Source organism: Lonchura striata, chromosome 2 (genome assembly GCF_050655825.1).
Source record: "Lonchura striata isolate lonStrDom1 chromosome 2, ASM5065582v1, whole genome shotgun sequence".
NCBI lineage: Eukaryota > Metazoa > Chordata > Aves > Passeriformes > Estrildidae > Lonchura > Lonchura striata.
The window spans coordinates 89,632,912-89,655,883 of NC_140704.1; the positions used below are offsets into that span (position 1 = coordinate 89,632,912).

Below are 22,972 nucleotides of genomic sequence, written 5' to 3' on the forward strand. Positions count from 1 at the left end.
TTGGAGCAGGCAGTAGCAAGTGCGATAGAATTACTGAGGAACTGTTTTCTCCTCAGATCCTGTAACAGGGAAAGAAAAAGGAGAAAACAGAAACAGCTTAACTCACCAAAAATCAAACCACTGCATTGCCCTTTTAGCCACTGAGTGGTTTGGGTTGAAAGACCAAAGATTATATCAGTACCATAAAAGCTCCCTCTGTCATAAGCAGTACACTATTCAAAAAGAAAAACCCCGAAACCCCAAAGAAACAAACGAAAAAAACAAACCCACCAAAAAACCCCACAGATTTAGCCCAGCATCAGAGGCAGTAGAAGTTAGAGCAGGTAGAGGTGTAGAATATGAGGAGGGAGAAGCAAGGGTTAAAGGCATTATCGCAGCCATTAGAAGGAAAAGTTGTAGCAATACAAGCACAGTAGACTTCTTTCCCCCCACCCCTGCCCCCCCCTTTCCTTCCCCTACTCCTCTCTTCCCAAGCTGGATCAGTGTGTAGGGAGGGCAGTCATCACGCCATCCTGAGCAGCAAGAGCTGACGTTGGACGAAGCTGCCAGGTAGCTGAAAAAAGGCACAGAAGGCAGCTGATACCCACTTTTCTACGGTTTGTGTTTTTTTAGTCTGTATCTGGACTTCAAGCAACACAGCGCCTGAGACAGCTCGTCTGAGCCACACTGTATTGCAATACTCGCTCTTCTCAAAGAAAAAGACTCCACTGAGCAGCAGAATGCTGCCAGTGTCGCAGCCAGGTCTACAATACAGAGCCTTTTAGTAACATTGCAAATTTCTTTCTGTTCAGATATTTGAAATACATACATACACTTATATATCAGTTCTCTCTTTTCTGAGGACACCTTTGGCTGTGGTTTTTTTGGTTCTTTTTTTCCTGATGTGACTTCTTCATCTTGGAATGATGGGGATCTTTTTAGCTTATATTGGATTCATTTTCTTTTCAGTTATGTATATTCAACAAGGACTTTCTACCCAAGGTAAGATCACTTATTGTCAAATATGTGTGTGTCTGGTTTGCTATGCTAAAACAGACTGAGAACAGAACTGGGGGGGGGGGGGGGGGGGGGAAGAAGGAAGAAAGGAGAAAATAAGGAAAACAATGAAAATGTGTAAGAGGTGAGGACACCAAGCATCAGGTCTACATTTAGTTTGTACAGAAAAAATTGCCTGTAAATAGGAAAAGAAGTGAGAAGTTTCCCCAAAGTAGAAGTATAAAAGGCTTCCTTTACCCAAATGCAAAGAGGGAAATAGCAGGCACCTTGCAGAAGAGTGAAGGGGTGCTGGGGAATGGACATGCATGTGTTTGAGTTGTGCATGTTGTTATCGAGGCATGTTTGCATACAATAAACACCTACCCGTGCATGCATAATTATTGCAATCAGACCATGTACCGGCTGGCTAAACCTACTGCTTCTCTTAAAATATTGCAGTCTCCTTTTGTGCTGCTTTCCCTTTCCTCTCTTGTTATCCTGCAATCCTCAGAGTCAGACCTTCATTCCTATTCCGTGACTATGTGTATTTCTACCACTCTACCTCCATTAAAAAAAAAAAAAAAAAAAAAAAAAAAAAAAAAAAAAGAGAGAGAGAGAGAGAAAATCGACTTCTTTGAATACCTCCCCCACCCTTGTCGCCTTCCTCCCTCCCTCTCCGCCGAAAGGCGCGCCTTGCATTTCAAGCAGCCCCGGCGCTGCAGGAGCCGGCTGTTCGGGACCCCGGGGCTGCGGCGCCGCCGTCAGCACCACGGACAGATCCCGACCGCTGCCCGCTGCCCGCTGCCCGCTGCCCGCTGCCCCCGCTGCCCGAGCCCGCCGCCCCCCGCCCGCTCCCGCCGCCCCCTGCCTGCCGCCCCTGCTCGCCCTCCCAGCCCGCAGCTCCCCGCGGCATCCCGGAGGATGCCGGCAGCATTCCCCTCCGTGTCCCCACGCCGCTCACCCTACAGACCAGGAGGGGAGAGAAGGAGCAAACCGAAAAGAAACCCCAAAACAAACTTACTAGCACCTAACACGCAAAATGTACGGTCCTTTTTTGGCAGTTTAAGTCGGTGACTAGCAATGGCTGGCTGGTGGGGCGGAGGTCTGATAAAGGGGCACCGTGGAATATAAAGCTAGCAGCTTTGAAAGTATATGTTGCCAGGTGCAGATGTAAGGGTAAAGAGAAGTAACACTGGTTACCAAATTATCCCACCAATTCCAGGCTGGCTAGGAAGACTGTATAAAGAGAGGGGAAGAGGGGAGGAGACAGGGAGCAATATTTCTTTTGCATCACATTTCCTTCAGATATGCTCTAGTCAATCTGTAGCTATTCATAACAGAAAGTGACATTGCAGAGTCTTTCCAGTTTTTCCTCTTCTAGAAACACAGCATTTATTTATTAGATTGTTTTTCTGCAGACCCCCTCACTTGACTATCATGATTCATTATGTTGCACAATTTTAAAGTGAGAGATAGGAAGGATAAGAAGGAAGTAAAGACAGAGACTTGAAAAATTACTGATGTCTTTGACAATGTCTATCAGCATTAGCTTTTATACCTAGCAGTGGTAAACTGAAATGGGCAGATCCTGTTGAAGGACTGAGATACAAATATGAAGGTTAGTTCTAGAAAGTATCTGCTGGGACTGAGAAACAGAAGGTAAATTGATTTTTGGTCTGATTATGCAAGCAGAGGTTCTCAGAATCTGAGTAACTAAGTCAGGTAAAACCTATGAAAAGGACATTTGACGAGTGATTGTAACACTCACTCAGAAGAGTACCCAGAGGTGCCTGTGCCAATAGCTTCTTCAGCTGGCTGTGGAATGTTTAACAATTTACAGGTCTACAGCTCAGCCCTACAAAATACAATAAATCAGTCTGATTTTTTTCCTCTCCTAAAATGATCTTGTACAAAATTCCTCAGTGAGTCTGGTGAAATACTGCATTCTGCCCAAGGATATTTGGAGCTAATTATGTGAAACTTCACCAGCTCATGGGAGCAAGCAGGGGGATCTATAGCATTTCCCATGAGCAGAATTGAGAGTGTAAAGAGGATGGATTTGTGTATAAGGGAGGAAACACATACCTGTATGTGAGAAAAACCAGGGGAGATAATGTGTGGGACACTCAGGGAAAAAAAAAAAAAAAAAAAAAAAAAAAGTGTGAAAATAAAAGAAAACAGAGAACTTAAAAAAGGGGGGGGGGAGGGGAGAAACAATAAAAAAAAAAAAATAAAAACAAACCAAGAAGCAGAGCATAACTTATTAGAAGGTAGCAATCTGTTATGCATTTGTTTTACAGCAAAATTCACAGAGTTTCCCCGAAATGTCACGGCCACTGAAGGGCAGAATGTGGAGATGTCTTGTGCTTTCCAAAGTGGCTCTACTTCGGTGTACCTTGAAATCCAGTGGTGGTTTCTGCGGGCAGCTGAGGACCAAGAGGCTGGTGCTGAGGTGACAGGCACTCAGGTACTGATCCTCTGCATAAAACTGGAGGAGATATGGAGGCATAAAACTGTCTGGAGAATGCTACAGAAAGGATGGGGAGGAAAGGGGAGAAGGAAAGTAGGGAAGAGCAGAAAGAAGGAGCAGAAAGAGGTTCTGCATCTCCCTAGGGACTTAATTTTGACTATGAAATAACAGAGCAGGAAACTGCAGAGGAAAATGCTCACCTCAGGGGTCGGTGCCTTTGGTACCTATCACTTCCATGATGCAGCCAGGGCTGCTCACAAAACCACACAGGTTTCCAAAGTCTATTTCCCCACACCTCCTCCCTGCCTTTTTAGTTTTTATTATTATTATTATTATTGTTTCTTTTCCTTATTTCATTCTCCCTTGGAAAGCAGCTGTTCAAAGATTGTTCCTCGTGGGAATTTCGTATTTCCCATGTGGCAAGATCCTACACGTGCCTTCCAATTTCCAGCTAGCGCAGTCGAGGTGGCAGCCCCAACTCCGTAAGCAGCTGCCACAGGAGGGCACACGCAGGAGGGGGCGGGGGAGGCAGGGAGAAAAAGAAGTAAAGCCTGAAGAAGTAAAAACCCCAAATCAGTCAACGGCGTGATTTCATCCTTCTGAGCGGCACAAGAAGGGCCCTGTCCACCCTCACTGCCAATAGGAGATGCTCGTCCCTATGGCCGCTGCTATCTCCTCACCGGGCGCGGCAAAAGACGCCCATGAGAGGAGGGAGGGCGGAGGGTCCGCGTCGCTCGGCCGCCCGTGCCGGCGGTGCCCGGCTGCGTCCGGCTGTCCCCGGCTGCGTCCGGCTGTGCCCGGCTGTTCCTTGGCTGTCCCCGGCCGTGCCCGGCTGTTCCCTGGTTGTACCCGACTGTGTCCGGCTGTCCCTGGCTGTCACCGGCTGTCACCAGCTGTGTCCGGCTGTTCCGTGGCTGTCCCCGGCTGTGCCCGGCCGTCCCCGGCTGTGCCCCGGCTGTCACCAGCTGTGTCCGGCTGTTCCCGGCCGTGTCCGGCCGTTCCCGGCCGTTCCCGGCTGTTCCCGGCCGTCCCCGGCTGTTCCCGGCGCGGCCCGCAGGTGGCAGGCGCGGCGCGCCGCTCCACGGGCAGCGCGGCGGGGCTGGAGCGGGGGCTGAGCGGGAGCGGGAGCGGGAGCGGGAGCGGGGCGAGGGCCGGAGACCCACGGCAGCGCTCCTTTCCCTGCAGGTGGAATTCCTGCCCGAGCGGGACCTGGACAGCGACGGCACGAAGATCAGCGTAAGTGTCGCCGCAGTCCCCGCCGGCCGGGGTCCCTTCCCCAGTGAGGGTCCACCTCGCCTCCGAGCACCCAGTCTGCTCCTGCCCCGCATCTCCTCCCCATCCGCACCGCAGATTGCGGGTAGCTGGGCAGCTCAGCGGTTGAACTCGATGATCTTAGAGGTCTTTTCCAATCTAAATAGTTGATTCTATAATTCCTTGACTACTTCCTTGACGGTCCTGGCAGAGGGTGCCAGGACAGACATTCCCCATGCAGCCCCTCTCCCTGCACCCTTGGACATGGAGGCACAGACTAGCACGGTCGAGGCAAAGTCCATCACCTATTTGTACCTGTGAAAAATTCAGCCTGCACCTATCCTTGCATTTCTTGTTCCCATTTACCCTGGGCAACTGCTGAGTCTACCTTAGCACTCAAAAGTTGGTTTTAAGGCTGGAATTTGTCCATAAAGCTGGACTTGCCTTTAGCAGGGTGTGCAACTTATTAAACGGGTGTTTTCTCAGGTCCATACCTGCTGGCAGAAAGAAAGCTGGGAAAGGCTTTGGACAAAACCTCCCCATTGGGAGCAATCTCAACTCTTGACAACAGAGACTCAGTTTTATGAAAGTGAGATTTTGACACCAGTTATCAATCTGCTGCTTAGAGATTAAACCAGAATATTATCTCAACAGAATTATAAAGCAGCGTTGCTCAGTTCCCCCTGTTCCCTGCAGGGAAAGGATGCCTTCCACAGCCAACTCATGTCCTGTGTCAGGCACAGCCTGAAGGCTGCTTCTGACCTCAGAATAAGTCCGATCCTTTTCCCTCAGCATCCCAAAAAAATGTTTGGTGGTGGGATGATGGTGTGGTGCTCACTGCAGTGGAAAGACACAGATACTTAGCAGATACTGCAGCATGAATATTCCCTTTCAGCCCACAGGGGTTTTCCCTTTTTCTGGCATAATCACTTTGGAAGTGTTTTTTAGCTGCAGACAAGGCTTTGAGTACCAGTAAAGCTTAAAACAGCAACAAATAAAGGGAATAATTTCTGACAAATCCTTTACTCTGCTGTTTTTGATGCCTACAAATAACAAACTAGATAATTACATCAGGTCAAAGTACACCTAAGTATAGCTGAAGGGGATTTATAAATGAGGACCCCGGTATACTGTGTTCAGTACAATACATATGGTAGCCATACTTATATTTCCTGTGATACTTCTCACCATCGACTAGAAATGCTTTGTGTCATGGACCATATCTTCAGTTGCATTTGTAGACTGTCTTACAAATGAGGCTCACATGTGGTCCTTGGCTACTACTCTACTAGACATAAGGCTAGCAGATAATTCATTCCTTATCAGTACTGGCTCATTTGAAATCCCTGAAGTAGTCCACAAGACCTGAGACACAATATAGACTGTAAAGCTTGTCTCATCTTTGAAGTTACAAATCTCTTTCATTATGTATAATAATGATTAATGAGAAAGTATTTACAGTGCTCCTATAAGCTTGCATAAAACATTTATTTTATATTTGTAATAAAAATAGTCAACGTTATGTTACTGTCTAAATCTACTTTTTATCTACTCTTTACAAATGTAGCCCTTTTTTTATAGGCATACACAGCTCCATTAGTAGTAATGTAAATTATCATAATGAGGAGAAAACTAAAGTACATTTAATAAATATTTTTAAATGCTTAGATATAGGCTGAAAGACACTATTTCTATCTGTTCTAAATGATAAAGCAACACAAAGTGAAAACATGCATATATGTTACCTGCAAGAATTTCTAAATTTCAAATACAAAATCAAAAACAATTCTGTTTTTCACCAGGGCTATACAGCACTGTTAATTTTGTGGCTTTTGCACCGGAACAAATGAAGTCACAATATAACCTACCAATCCTCTTTCAATTCCTATGAATCTTCTTTAATCTTTTTGCTGAACATGAATTGTTCAGTAGACATATATTATTATTGAATATGATTTAAATAACTATCCAGCATTTTCTGTGCAATTAATATTGCATACATTATACCTGTGAGTATGTAATCTATACTTTCAACTCAGTTTGCCAAGTATAAATTCAGAGCTGGGTACAACACAACAGGCTATAAAGTCCATCCAATACCCTAAAGCAATGACATATTCATGAGTATTGCTCTTCAATTTATCAAGAAGGTATAATAGGTGCCTTGCCAACACTGGTCACATTAGGCCAAGCTGTCAGAAGCAATATATTGTACAATCCCCAATAACATCTGTCTAGATTTGATCTAGTGGTTCTCTATTTTTGTGATCTAGCATGTATTGATCATCTTGATGTCTCCTTATTGGCTGTCACTGATATGACACAAGGCAAACTTTGCGTCCATGTTTATGTAACGATGGAAGTAAACCACCTTAGAACCTTCCAAAGTTCTTCAAAGCTGAAGATTTATATTCTATGGAATACCTTTTAACTGGCTGCCTGTGGGACAACAGATATTAATTCAGATAGAGAGTAATAGAAAATTAATTAAATATAAATTCTCTTAAGTGATGAACATACAGAAAGGAATCTGTGTTAACTTCTCCCAATGCATCTTAATTATCACTTATTTCTGGATGTATAATTTACTCATGTGTGTTTTAATTATCAGAAATAAAAATATGTTATGTTGCCCTCAGATATTAGAACTAATTAAAAATAAATCAGGAGTCTTTTTTTAGCTGACAACTTTTAAAACAATTCTAAACATGTGCTTCTAATAAGTATACAGATAAACAAGGGAAAAGAACCTGACACAATATGTCTTGTTATCATTAACAGAAAAAAATACCAAAGGTTTAGACACACTTGAAGGGGACAAACTGAGTGCAAAATATAGTTTCAATATAGTGAAGAGTACAAGCTAATCTAATAAATAGTTATTTGTGTAGTTTAAATCTTCATCTCCAACAAAATTGTTAATGCACTAGTTCAGAAACAGAATTATTCAATAAAGCCAACTAACTGGAAAGGTTTAACCAATAAAGTACACAGATACTAGGTTTACATAAGAAAGCTCATTAAAAATGTTCATGATCTTAAACAATTAATTGGAATGAACATGGTAGTTTGGGGTTTTTTTCTGAAGCTAATTAGATTTCAGAGCAAACTATCTAATCAGATTTGGAAAGAAGATTTCAGGCATCCTCGTAGATAAAATTAGCCATACTCATCCATGATGTAACTTCCCTGCAGTAAGCACAATCACACCATCAAGTAAATAGGTGCTATGCCCATAGAGTTTTTCCTAAGAAAAAAGAATTCATGATAGTGGCTTTTTCTCTGTTTTTTTTTTTTTTTTGTTTGTTTTTTGGTTTTTTTTGTTTTTTTTTTTTTTTTCCTGGAAAATTTGCAGACAGTGAAAGTACAAGGGAATGACATCTCCCACAAGCTGCAGATTTCAAAAGTGAGGAAAAAGGATGAAGGCTTGTATGAGTGCAGGGTGACCGATGCCAACTATGGAGACCTTCAGGAATACAAGGCCCAGGCATTTCTCAAAGTCAATGCTAACAGCCACTCCCGGCGAATGCAAGCCTTTGAGGCATCCCCGATGTGGTTGCAAGACATGAAACCTCGTAAAAACATCTCAGCAGCTGTCCCAGGTAGCATCCACAATTCTGCCAATCAGCGTGTACGTGCCACCTCCAGCCCCGAAGCAGCAGCCAAAATCCCCAAACAAAGTCCACAATCAGGTATGGTAAAGCATTTTGAGCTTTCATTTGATTGCATACCAGCATGTAAAAGGAGGCTAAATCAACAAGGTAACCAGGAATTGTGACTAGGAGAGTGTGGTTCTCATTTGTTCCTCCTTCTTCTGGTTCTATTCTTCCTGCTATCTCTTTACTTCCTAAAATATGAAGAATAAATTTCTGAGCAGAAGAAGAAAAAACCCTTAAAATTCTATATGTGGATTTTATCTCTACCAGTTTTACCTATCTAAGGCTAGCTATCAAATCAAAGCTTAGTTTTTTCCCTGTAGTGTGTGTGGAGAGACAGGGGCATGTCAGTGAATAACTCATCTCATTTTAAGATGTCTGTGCATGATAAATTAAATAAAACACTCATGCAGATGTGTTTCTTCCTAAGTTATTTTACACTAACTTATATCTCTATATATTTCACCTAACTTATATCTACAAGATTTGTTAAAATTAATCTACTTTCACTGGCAACCCTATTTTCATAAGAAACTTGACTTCTAAATCTAACCAGACCTTAGAGACACCAGATAGTTTCTCTGTTGTGTAGGCTTTAGAAGGAGCATGGGTGTCTCAGAGAGTGTGTTTGTCATCTTCAAGTGCTTGATCATTGGCTTTGAATCAAGGGTTAAAATGGCAGTGCCTCCATTGTCTGTCATGTAGAAATCAGCATTTTATACATTTTGTTGGGGAGATTTTGTTCACCACTGCATACATAACCTATAATCAATATCAGTCTTCACTTTCTACATTGTTATCATAAAATTCACAGTTATGCAAAAGTACATGAATATACAGGAGGTTCAGTTCTATATGATGGCAATAGAGAAATGGACAAAATAAAAAATTGAGATGTAAATTATCAAATATCCTCTGTAAAACAAACTGTGCAAGTTTAAGGGTTTCTGTGTTACTTCTATTTAAACTGAGAGCCAATGTAAGGTGCAAAAACACAGCATACCTTAAAACGTAATGGAAGCTAATTAACTCTGATGCCTCATTTTTCTGCTAGTATGTTGTTAAATCAAAAACTGTGAATACAACAAATTTCACAGCACACCTGTTGTGAAATCACTTCAAAGTTACAGCAAGAAAAGTTAGAAAGACTTTTTTATGAGGTAAATGCATTTCCTTACAGATTGGAACAATATGATTATTCATATAAAAATTCTTATTGCTGTTAAAAAAGGTGATGCATATACTATCAATATTTTACCTCTGTGTAAACTTTTTAAAATTTATGTAAGTTACATTCAGTTTTCTTTTCCTGACATGAAGCCACTTTCATTTTTAAGCTCTTCCGAAAATATCTAAGCTCTTAGAAGAAAATAAATATATCACTTGATTTAAAACTACCATTCTACCATGGCTTTCCTTTCAGATAAACATATGCACTTCTTATTTTCCATTGGACTTATACACTTCAAAGCACCAGACTTTTCCATAAAGGGAAAACTCTGCTTTCTATTCCATCTTATGTGAAATTAATTAAAATAGTCAGAGGTTTATGAAATATGTAGCAACTGACTATACTGCATTGCAGCCAAAGTGTGCACAAAACAGCTAATCCACTAAATCATTTTGGATATATAATTTATTATATAGTATTATTTATGTCCTTAGTCCAAGCAATGTCTTGACTGATTACTGGACATTTCTTATTTGAGATCTTGTAAGTTATTACATGGAAGGTTCCTGTTACAAAAAAAAAAAAAAAAAAAAAAAAAAAAAAAATTATTTACTTGAGCAAAGATTAATGCAGATCATGTACAGACAATCCTAATGAAAATAAATTTAAAATTGAAAAGATAAAATATAATTTAGTTTATTAGTTCATTTTTTATGATCAAGCACAGACAAATGCTACATTTATCAGACATGTAGCTTATCTACTGAAGAACTAAAAGTGTATCAGGAATCACTCAATTTTAATTTAATGGTCACTTGCTCCACAAATGATTTGTGATATTTTTGATATCAGATTTTAGACATCACTTAAACTGTTGACAACCAAGATTTGCTTTCCTTTACTTGAGAATATCTTGGCCTGACTTTTCCAGTTGTGGTGAGATTTGGATTTCTGTTCCATTTTATGGTTTTTCTACAGTAATAGAAATACCCACAGAAGCACAAGGAAATGGGGACTTTTAGCTTTATCTAACTTAGAGGAGCAACTTCAACTGAGGGAGGGGATATATAAGTTGTGGGACCTCAAATAAGGCAGAAATGAGATTTCATAGATGTTAATAGTCTATCTTTTTAAGATACAGAATCAACACAACCTCCTCACTTTAACAAATGAGAGTCTTCTCCTCTTTAACATCATGCAAACCATATTTATTCATGTGCAAGACTGGTGTGTGATTACATTATATGTAAGCAATGTATTAATCCAGCCTAGAACTTTGAAGCATGTTCGAATACAAATGTAACATAAGTACATATTTGTACTTGAAAGATGTACACGTTGTGATGTTTGTTCATGGTGAGTAAAACATTGACTTCAGCAATACTGCTGGAAGAGAAAAGTACTACTAACCCTAGGTAATTGTATAAAATATTCTCCAGTATAAAGAGCTGGTATGTAGTTATTGGCAAACAATAAATTTTACTGCCATGCTCACAGATTATTGTGAAATACATTTACAACAATGGGAAACATGACACTGTGTAATTATTGGAAATTCTGTATTCAGCTACTGCTGAAGAACTCAACTACTAATAGATGAAAAACTGACTCAGATTATATGACTATTTTGTCCCTAAAAATATTTTTAAAATGTAGATAACACTCTACATGACTTCTTGTATCCTAAAGTACACTGCAGAATTTTCTTTATTTCTTAACAATGGATATTTACTGTGTAGCTCTGTAAAAAACATTTTATAGTCACTACCATTTTAAAACATCAGCACTTCCCAACTGAACAGATATTTCTGCTATTCTCTTACTCATTCAAAAGTAAGAATATCTGTGATAACTGTCAGGGAGCTATATAGCCACAGCTGACAAATTAAAGTGCTACAAGGCCCATTCAGTATTTTCCACTGCTCTGAAAAATATTATCTGAGTGTAAAAATCTGAGTGTAAAAAAAATATATTTATTACTGTAAGCATAATGGAGATTCAATGCAGGAAGAAATAGCTAATGAGAACACCTCCCACAGAGTCTTCATATAATATACTAAGAAGCACACAAAGTCAAAAAAGTCAGGCAAGCAGAAATCAAAACCAACACAACTTGACCCTTTCATTTAAGAATTATGGGCTGCAGCAAAGGAAGTAACCCATCACAGCTTAATAGGAATCAGAGTAATTTGACAGAGTAATCTGCATACATCCAAAAAAACATCCTATGCAGGTGGAGTGACAGACATATTTTTTCCTGAATTATTCATAACAATCTATCTTAGTCCAAAGGTAAAAGTACAGACTTATGACAAAACCTGCAATTCTAAGGAATTAAATGGGGTCCAAGAGTTAAAATGAATTCAGCTGAAAGGAAGCTAAATAATCTCCAAGCTGCAGAAAATGTCATTGTTTCATGGATACAAATCTAAACTAACTCTGCTGTCTGCATTCAAATCACTCAACATTTATAGCAACAAAACCAGCTGAAGAATTTGTTGTGCAGAGAATGAGTATATTCCCCCAAGCTCTTCCTGTTCTGCCAATGCTCTGTTAAAGCACTCAAAGCCATTAGTTGCTTTTCAGACTCAAGATGATCAGTCTCAGAGAATTACAAATGAAGAAGTGACAATTAGGTCAATTTTCTGCCTGCTTATATACAGACTCTGCACATTTCTAGCAACTTTTTGTTCTTTCATGAAGTTACAAATTCATCTATCAAGCTATCTACATGCCAAAACTTCCTGTGATGATGGCAGAGTTCCAACGAATGATTGAAAAGTAACTCAAAGGAGAAGGTGATACTTACCTAGGCAGAATGACCTGGATTCTTGGCATCATAAATCACAATGAGAAGCTTATCATCAGGCATGAATGCAAAAAAAAGAGGATAAAATATTTTTCTTCAATCTATTAATGCTGATAATCTGAGGACATTACTTCCTGTCTCCATTTTTATCTAGGGAATCTAGGAAACTTTTGTCATCAACCTATTTTAAGCACTAATTTTATGTCCAGTTTGGAATCTTTTAGAATATAAACCAGTTTCCATGTTGGGGTGTTTTTATTCTTTTTAATTTATGTTCCATCTCCTCTCAAAGCAAAGGAACAAAATGTCTGCTCTACCCTGCACCAAGGTGACAGCCACCATTACTGCTTTCTTCCCTAAAAGAATCTTTGGCTTTCATAGTTACTGTTTTGGAAACTGAGTACCCATAAATCTGGGACACACCAACAATTACTGTAATTGTGGCTTAGTAAAAAGTCATGTCTCTGTTTCCTTTGGACTTCATGAAAGCAAAAGCCCAATTACATTTTTGTTCTTCTTGTTCTGGACCTTATCCAACTGTTCTCAGAAATGCTTGCAAAAACATTATTCCAATTTACACCCCTATATGCTGCAACCTCTGTTTTTACTTGAAATATACACTTTAATTCCCTCTTCATGAAAAGATGCTGCTCTACTTCTTTTAGCTTCTCAAAATAATGGAATCAATTCAAACCTTGTTATTTGATGTAGCCCTAATAGCTAGTTAGCTCTTGACCTTGAAACTGTAAACATCTTTTGAGAGGTGCTAATGTGCTCTGAGTAACGTAATTGAAAAAGCAACACCTTTACAGCAGCTAACCCTCCACCCTCCACCCATTATTTTTTTTAGGCAAGGATTTCCAATGTAAAATATGTAAAATCCACTCAATAATGCCTTATGTTTCTTTTAAAAAAAACCACGTCTTAATTTCTTATATGTGTACTTAGTGATAGAACAAAATGCATACAAGTACTTAAAATCCTGTTCCTAGTGCTTAGTTCACCTAGACCCAGAAACAAACTTCCTGGTGTATCTGCAGTTCTAGCTCCTGTCACAAGCATGTTACTTGTTTTTTGTAGCCATCCTTCATTGCCTTTGCCAGTCACTGATACTATACCACTGGCAATTTCTATTCATTTTCCTCTTATAAAAACACAGGTTTGGGAATTAAGAAGAGAAAGCAATCACCAGCCACTGCTTCTTCCTTTTTTTTGTTCTACAAGTTTGAGCAGTTGTGCAATCCCACATTCCCATAACCAGACTGAATACTTCATTCTTTCTAAAATCAGAGATACTATTTTCAACCTTAGTTATGCCCATGCTTAAACACTGATAATGAATCACAAGAGAAAATAATGGTTTTTGAAATTTCTTGAGACAATATTTGGGATTCGTTGTTAAATATATTACAGCATCACTGGAACTCATATATCTGTAAAAATGATGGTATTTGGATGCTGCATTTGTTATTTTTTCTCATGAAGCTTTTCATGAAACAGGGAGAAGAGACACAATTGTAACTAAATGTACAAAATCTAAGAAGATAATGTTACCCTTTACCCATCTACATTGTAGTTTATATAATACACATATACTGAGATCTTTCCTATTATTTTAGTAACATTAGCAGTGTGTTTCACTGTCTGTCATTGCTATATATGCACATAATCATATATCTTCCTTTCATTTAGCTGCTTAAAAATAAACTTTTCAGACTAACCTCATGTTTAGAACAAAATTCATATACAAAGCTCTGTTAAGAGACCACTCAAGAGCTCTCAGAGTAGCAGAATTTTAGTTCTCTTCTACATGCCTGATACAACTTTCTTTAGTAGGTACTACTGGAATGATTGCAGGTGGGCACACATTCAGTAAACAAAGAGAAGAAAATAAAGGAAGAAGAGAGAAAAAGAAAGGGTGGGGGTGAAGTTGTGTATGATTTGTTTGTCAGCTCACTCAAATTGCTTTTCATTGCTTCACAATCAGACAGATTGCACTGGGTCACCAGAGATTGCAGCATATGTGACAGGGCCTGCTCTTGAAGTAACTGATGGGATTTCCTTGCTTCAGAACACAACCCATTTGTTACATGACAGATATACAGCAAAGCAGAGGATATTTTCACTTTTTTCAGATGACAAGCAGGAAATTTACCTTCTATGGTGTCCTACTTCATTATGAAAAACCTTTGCATCACATAAAATGGAAAAGAATGGGTGCAATTATCTGCTGGCTGGAATGGATACAACTCTGCTGAAGTCTAAAGGATGCCATTCATCTAAAATAGCAAATAAATTTGGCTAAAGGATGAGGATGAAGATGAATTCTCCTCTACTCATTATGTGAGAGTTAATTACAGGAAGAATTGAAGCTTTGCTCTGCTTGTACCAGCTGATAAAGTTTAGGACAGTGAAGGTTTCTGGGAACTGAATGAAGGGAAGGAAAACATCTGAAAACTGCTCTTTTCAGCTCACAGATTCAGAGGGAGAGGGCATTCTTGATGGTGGGTTTTGTTGCTTCAGTTCTTTTCTGTGTGCTTTTTCTTCACCTTTGATCAACTTTTTTCTAGTATTTCTCTTTGAAATCTTAGTCTAGACTAGCTAGAAAGCTCAACAATATCAGTATATTCTTATTCCATAGAGAAGGATTTTATATTTTATTAAATAATTTAAAACTTTAAAGATATTCCAAGACTGTTACTGTATTTATGCTAGAGTAATAATAAATTCTTTGTTGATGATAAAGCTGGATGGTACTTGAAGAGAATCTAATGATCTTGCTGCATTCCTTGAGAAGAGTGCTCCAAACTCCATTTTACCCTATCATGAGGAAGTTGCCACTGTACTTTTTGGCAGTGCAAATTGTTAGCCTGTCTGTGTGTGGGTGTTCTAATCAGATCCATCTCACTGAAGTTTGATCCCCCACCTACTCACGAATGCTACTATCTTGAAAAAACCTGCCTAATTTTCTGTGAATAAAATTGTGAAAGCTAGTTGCACAGCCCCATTTACAGAGCTTCAAACATTCAATCTGTGTGTTCATCAACCAACAAAAATGCAAAGAAAAAGTCTGGATGCTACTTATTCTGCCTGCTTTTACTGCTGTTATTACCTTAGCTGCTGTTTTTCCTGTGACAGTGACTGAGGATTTTGGCCACCAAATCACAGCCACGGAACTATAAGGATTATAAAAATTACTTCAACAAGGCTACAGAAGACAGTGCATCCATCTCCATTCTGTGCCACTGAAAGAAAAATTTGAAAAGACAAGATATTTTGTCAAGGAGCAACAATAAATCAATCATGAAACCAAGAACTAGCAGTAGGTCTCACAGGGAGCCATACATTCAAAGGGTGCAAGGCCCTTTTGTAGAATTATAATTAATATGACTACATAGGTTAGTGCCTGTCTGAAATGCTGACAAGATAACACGTCAATTACCTATTTTGTACTTTTGTGAATTATTACCATACTTTTAATATTTACCATTTAGTGACCATCTTTTACCTGAAGAGTCTTTGAATATTGATTAATGATATTTAATGGTTATGACTGATCCTACATCTCAGATGTATTTGGCCAAATATTTTGGAGCCTCATTCTTACAGTCCACCATTTTCAAACTAATGTACTGTGGTTGTAGGAGTGATTTTTAAAATTATTTTTATTTGCATCTTTTTTTTTTTTTTTTTAAATTTGCAAAACAAAAATACCAAGGGTGAAGGCTTTGGATTGTGAACACTGGTTTAGCTCTAGCAGTTTAAAACATTGCCAGAGAAAGTATTTGTCTTTCTCCAATCAGAAGTTATTGTCCCAAATCTAGATGGCAGGAGGAAGTACGTGCCCATGCTCAGCTTTCCTAGTTCACAGTGTCAAGCCTCTGTATTGCCATAAAGGCATCAATGACAGATGTTAAACTAAAAGACGGCTCTTAAATTGAGATAGGTGAAGAGATGGCATGAGGTTTGCTTGTATCACTTTTACTATTGGGGATTTGATTTCCATAAGAGGGGGAGGCAGAGAGATGGAGGCACTATCATCTTAAACTGCTCCAGCTAAACCCATTAAAAATTTGTGAGTCATAGCTCTTAGACAGAGGCACCTTCTGTTAGTCAGAGACATTGTTCTAATCTCTGTAACAGCTGCATTATTCACCAGGCAAACAAAGGATCAGAGGAATGGTCTCTGCCTCAAAACACTTGCTATCTAGGAATCAGTCAGAAGAAAACACACTCATGCAGTGGAAATGTAGATTAATTTCATGAAAATAGTTCTTATATAAATGACATAAACAGGGGACCGTGTTGACTGTATGTCAAACATAAGCCTGAGTGTCAGGTGTAAAAAATGAGAAAAGGGGAACTGCACATCATATATTGAAATATTATCAAAAAATCAGATTTTTAATTCTGTCTGTGTTATAATACCTTCTTTGCATATGTTTTTCATGACAGTGCTGTTGAAGATAATAGTGTAATATTAAGTATCACCCACTTAAATTTTCTTTCCAAGAGATGAATAAATTAATGAGATACAAAAAGCAAAAGGGTAAAAGGACGAGTGCAATTCTCTTTTCCTTCAAATAAAAGTCCTGTTGTAACTTTATGGTATCTTTCAAGAATGGCTCTATTTACTGTTTAATTAAATGTGGTGTATATCAAATATATATACAAATTTATATGCACATTACAAAAATGCTGAGCAGTTTGTGTTGGAGGCATGTTTAGTTACAGCAGCACAAGCTGGCTACAAAAAGAAAGTCAGTTCAAGCATTTTTGTTAACAGCCTAAATTCCACCTTCATTCAGTAGAGGGCATAACGATATGAAAGTAGAATGACGATATAAACTATGAGGATGAGTTACCACAGAACAGTCAAATAAAACTGCATTTGCTTTAGAATCAGCCATTTCATACAGATAAATACAAATGACACAATTTATGTTTTTTCTGTCACACTTAAAAAAAGGTCTAAGATATTTCTTATCTGTGGTTTTAAGAGATAGGATGAAAGAGAAGAGTGAGAGGGAGAAGTACCCAGTGCTGATAAGAGCAGTCAAAAAACCTACTACCAGTTGTTCTGAAGCAATAAAAATTATCAATTGCATTTGGATAAGCTTTCAACCCTCCCCCCTCATCTTTGAACTAGTGCAATAGGCATTGTTTCCTGGACTGCTTCTCACACAAGTTTTATTTAAATAGCTAACACTGATATTTCATAGACTATATGCAAACACCTCTTTCAGCAGCCATTTTCCCAAAAAGTATTCTCTCACTGAAATAGAAACAGCTGAAGTCAATGCTTTACTTACACATGCGAAAAGATTTTAAAACTTTGGAAGTCCAAAGTTGCACCTGCTAAGGGAAGGAAGAGAAATAGTATGTCTGTTACAAATAGCTGATGTTTGGACATTTGTGACTGTAGGCAGAATGTGATTCTCCTGAGAAAGTCAGGGAAGGTGGCGAAATTGGCTATATCAAGTACACTATCCATTTAATCTTTCTGAAAAGCTGTGTTCAAACTCAGCAATCACTTTTGACTATTTTCATCAGAAGAGTACAAACATCTATAAATGCTGATGAACTGCCCATTTTAATTATATGTTTAATGATCTTACACCTCCCTCCTGTCTGTTCAAGGCAAAAGGATGACAGGGTTGAATCATTTTGGTGATCTCATTTTCATCTTTGAGAAAGACATTAGATATTCTCTTAGCTTCTTCATAGTTCATGATGGCCCAATTAGGAAGCCTGGGTCTACTCATGAGGCTTAAAAATGAGATATGAACAAGAGCACTTTTTAAAGAATTAAACAGGGAATGACGACTCTCAGATATGTTCTAGTAGAAATACAAAAATAACAAGAATTAAATATTTCTCTAGGTAGGAGTTAATGCCAGGAATAATGTAGAAAGTGGTGTAAAATGAATATAGTGATGTGTAGAAGTGATGTAGCATGTAAAATTCAAGTTTATTTCACACCAGTATACCCTTAATTCTACTTCTGTCCATCTAGGAATTGTGAAAATGAAGAAGTTATTCAAAGTCCCACTCCTCTTTGCTTCTCCTTTCATACTGCTATCTGTTGTCCTTTTATAGTTTTGTTATGTCTTGTTCTGGACCACTGCCTGAAACCAAGTATAATTTTCCCTACATGCTACCAATATTTGAAGTCTCCTCTGGTTTTTTCTTTTCCAAGTGTTTCCATTTCAAGTTTGCATTAGAACATGACCTGAGGTGTAGCTGGCAGCAAGGTAAAGCCTGTGACCTGCCTTAGCCCACAAAGGGCTCCAGAAATTATGGCTCAGATTTCTGGGAGAATTCTCTCCTCTGTTTAGGGTTGGAAAGTTTTGGGTTTTTTTCCCCATTACAAGACTGAACACCTCAGAGTGCCTTATCTAGTAAAAGCTAAGGATTAATCATACATCTAAAATCCCACTTCTCTTTCTCATTTTCTCTTCTGGGCATCATTAACAGAAAAGGAATAGGCATCAGATAAACAGAGCTTCATGCTGAATGCAGCACCTAAGTAGACTTCAGGGAAATTCAATACATAACCTGTTCTAAATTTCTGGTGTGTGAGACAAATTCATTTGCCCTCTGCAGTATGTGATGAACAAATCACATTATTTTAAGCTGATTACTGTACAGCCAATTGAGAAAAAAGGAGTAAAAGCCTAAAAAAAGGGCCCTCCATTGAATATGAATACTTGCTGCTCAACTTCATTCAGTCATTCAGTTCCCCAAAATTAAACACAGACAACTGAGCCCTAAAACACAGTGGAGAAGTCATTCCCCCAAAGAGAGAAAGGGGGATTTTACATTTGTGGATAAGAAAAATTCTTCCTTAGTGTGGGTATATTTATCCCATCACTATGGAACAGATATACACAATAGGCATTTCTGCAATTCAGAGGAATAAGAATGATAGAAATTGGCAGGCCAGAGGGAAAGAATCTATTTATTGAAAACCTGTGTGAGACATATTCAAATAAAGCTTCAAAGAAAATCAGTCATACTTGGTTTTACCTGTCTTTATGGAAATAAAACTGCAAATATCCTCCAAGTAATCTTATGGTTCATTAATGTCCCCAGTAAAATTAAGACAGATATCACATGAACTTTTACTTACTTTTCCTGGAAATAATGCAAAATTATGACTTTGTCTGGGTTCAGTTGGGGCTGACAAGAAGAGTATTTCAAGTCTAGCAGTATAAAGCAAAACTAAATGTTGCAAAACCAGGCATTTAAAGATGGAAAACCTCAGCACAAATTCCTTAAAAATGAAACTTCCAAGGTTTCAAGAGCTCTGTCATTTCAGAAATCAGTAGAACAACAAAATTATCTCATACCCAGCACAGCCCAAATATATGTCTCTGAAATGCATGTGTTAATATTTTGGCCTAATATAATCTGTACAGAGAATCTGGGATGAATTTTTGTGTGACTGGTTGTATTTCTCCTGTAGTGGTCAGCACAGAGCAAGGTCTCTACTAAGGCATTACTCTTTCCTGTGACCAGTGGGTTACTACTTAAAGGAAACTCAAAGATTCCTTAACTAAATGTATATGTTTAGTAAAGTACTAAAGAAATGCTTTTGAATTTTCTGATTCCTTCTGTTATTTGTGTGAGAATACTCTGTGCATCGTACACACAAATGTAAGGATACAATTTTAAGAGGCTCTGACAGTTATTGAGGCTCAGAATGCTGGATGCTATTATATACCAGAGAAATCTTAAACCTTAGAAAGCACAAGGAATGCCAAACTTGCTAAAATTAAATTCTGGCAAATGCAAACTGTTTTTGACCCAGGGTGGTTTACCATGTAGGGTACTTTTACAAACAGAAGATGCTAAAATTTTAGTTCCTGAGGCAGCTGCTTTGTTCACAATTCAGTGTCTCATCCAGTTGTGTAAATAAATGGGCAAAATTATTCAACCACCCCTGCTTGCAAATCTGATGTATCATACACAAATTTTGACTGACCAATATCTTAGTGAAGGCAAGGCATCATGCCTCTTTGCATTCAGGCATGGGATGAGTAACTACCTTTTTTATCAGTTGCATTTTACCAAGAATTTATATCTTCTAGTGGCTTTATTTTATAATTATGTGCTCCAAAATTAATTTTATTAACACAGCAAAACTGATGTTAAGCTGTGTTGATGTTTAGTGGGGTTCATACACCATGAGCTATAAAATACAAGCATTTGTGACAGAGACTTTTTTTTTATTTTAAAGACTAAGGTCACAATTATTTTTCACTATTTTTTTTATTTATGTTCCTAACATTTAAGCAAATCATAAATTCAAATAAGTCATGGTTTCAAACACTTTAATGTCATGAAGTAATCTTTCATGCTGTTGCACAAAAACGCATCATCACATGCCTTTGGCAATATAGCATTTGTTTACAGGAGAAAGCTAAGTAATTCAGGGACATTTGCCCTTTTGGATATCTGTTAGAAGCAGGAAATAAAAGACAAGTAATGGGAATTTACATATCACAAGAGGAATTTAACTGGAGCCCCATGGCTGACAGGTGAAATTGTGAGAGTGGTGAGAATGTCTGACCCACACATCAAGTGGAGTTTAACTAATAATGTAGAAATAATACACACATACATTACATGACAGTTCTTCTTCTGAGTGACTGTCTTTGACAATTATATAATTGCAGTCCAGCTTTACCCAGTGCTGTTGACCTCCAATAAAATTTCATTCAGCTCTTATTATGTTAATTATAAAATAATGTTTGAAATGGTGGGATAATGAATAATCAGTTTATCAAATCCACAGCCAGATAGACAGCTTTTTACTGCCTGTTCAGGTGATACTATTCAAGTCCTAATCAGAATGGTGGACTGAAAACACACTTGCATAGAAGTCTGAATTTGGATACAGTGGAATTAAGCCTCTGATTTAAGCACCCTATGACTTCCAGATTCCAAGACAAAATGAAAATTTGTGAATACTTTTTGTCACTTTTTTTCTTTAAGATTAAAAACAAAATAATAAAATATGATCAAAAATGACAGAGCAAAAGAAAGAAAAAAATATGAAAAAGCTGCTTTCAGTTTTGCTATGTTCTTTTTCTACTTTTGCAGCTTTGATTCTTGCAAAATTGAAACAAATACTTAGGTTCATGAAGGAAAAAATACAATTCTTCTCTGGAAAAAAAAAATCTGAGTGTACTTATACTTCAATTTTATTTCATAAAACATCACTGGAAATGTGAGAGCACACCTAATAGCCATATATGTCACTGTATATTTCAAGTCAAGTTGTGTGGGCTGATATAGGACGGAAAATTTCTCTGTTTGGATTAAACAGTAGTTTGGAAACAAATCAGGTTAAGATTTAATAATCAGTTCCCAAAACCTTGCAAAGGATGGTGTCTATTACATTTTTTTCCCAGTAATCCTAACAGCCCCTTTTTCCACATATAAACTGAAATTTTTTTTTCATTGTTAATTGCCTTAATTTTTTCCAATATGCTTAAAATTGTTTTAGCTTGCACTTAGTGCATACACTCTAGCCTAAATCCCCTGCAAAATAAACTTGCTGTTTAAAGAAGAACATGGATGTAGAACATGTGAAATGATCTATGCAGAAACTGAACATTATAAATAGAAAGTTTATGTGCATGCATTATAAATTACCCTCTAATTTGGGGATCTACACATTGTCTTATTGAAAAAAGCAAAATGATAAAAAAAACAGAGAATATTTTGTCTGCAAATATGGTGTTGTTTTTCCCACTGTCACATATCTTATGTTAAACTTACATATCATACTTTTTCTCTTCTGCACAGCTTTAAAATTCTCAAATTGTAACATAATTAATTGTTATAAAAACTCTTAAAATACATTCATGAAATTCTTCAAAGTTCCATTATATGTATTTTGCAGGCAAAATGTATCTCTAAGGACCTCTTTAGAGTTGTATTGAGATATATTTCCTTAGTTCAATCAAAAAGAAACAATATGAAATGCAATAAAACAAGTACAAATAATTCAATACATCAGAAAATTATCTAACTCATAAAGATTCTAACTCAGTTTTGCTAACCTTGTTAGGGAAAGAAAAGCCTTCATGTAAAAATCTGTCAACTTACAGTTTTTGCAGAGAGAGAGAACAAAGACATGCTGCAGTAAAACCAACACCATAAATCGAACTCTTGGATTCATGATCATAAAAACTATCTGTGTAGAAAAACACACAGGAAAAAGTTGCAGCAAATTTGCTTATGCATTTGCTTGTTTGTAATACAGAACAAGTGTCCTGAGAGGCACACCAAACCACAGCAGAGTACTGCAAGTAACATCAGACAGGCAAGAGAATGGTAGGGCTTCCCATTCACGTCTTCTTTCAGTACAAACTAAGCTCAAAGTTCCTTTGGACTTATCTTGGGAAAATGTTATTAATGTCTTTGAGACAAGTTTTCATTTAAATGTTAATATTTATTTAACAATTCAGTTCACATATGTATAATTGAAATACTACTGTTGCTTAGAAGTTTTTCTGTATGTGACAGAGGAGTAGGGATCTTTTATGGAAACTGCTATATATGTAACATCTTACACATATATTTACCCAAGCAAGCAGTGTTTATCTAAAATATGTGATTTAGTTTCA

The 22,972-nt window shown here is 37.9% G+C and overlaps 1 protein-coding gene across 5 annotated transcripts in view; it reads left to right on the forward strand.

The window, feature by feature from the left end:
* The first annotated feature begins 429 nt into the window (after window positions 1-429).
* The window catches only part of VSTM2A (V-set and transmembrane domain containing 2A), a 43,441-nt gene continuing 20,898 nt past the window's right edge, over window positions 430-22,972 (forward strand). Inside the window, exons 1-4 of one of the 5 annotated variants that reach the window (XM_085571765.1) lie at window positions 430-981; window positions 3,276-3,442; window positions 4,631-4,681; window positions 8,052-8,388. In XM_085571765.1, coding sequence (XP_085427891.1) covers window positions 903-981; window positions 3,276-3,442; window positions 4,631-4,681; window positions 8,052-8,388 — 634 coding nt within the window. In that variant the 5' untranslated portion in view covers window positions 430-902. The remainder of the gene's footprint in view (window positions 982-3,275; window positions 3,443-4,630; window positions 4,682-8,051; window positions 8,389-22,972) is intronic. The other 4 variants (XM_021546887.4, XM_021546886.4, XM_021546884.4 and 1 more) reach the window with 4 other exon arrangements.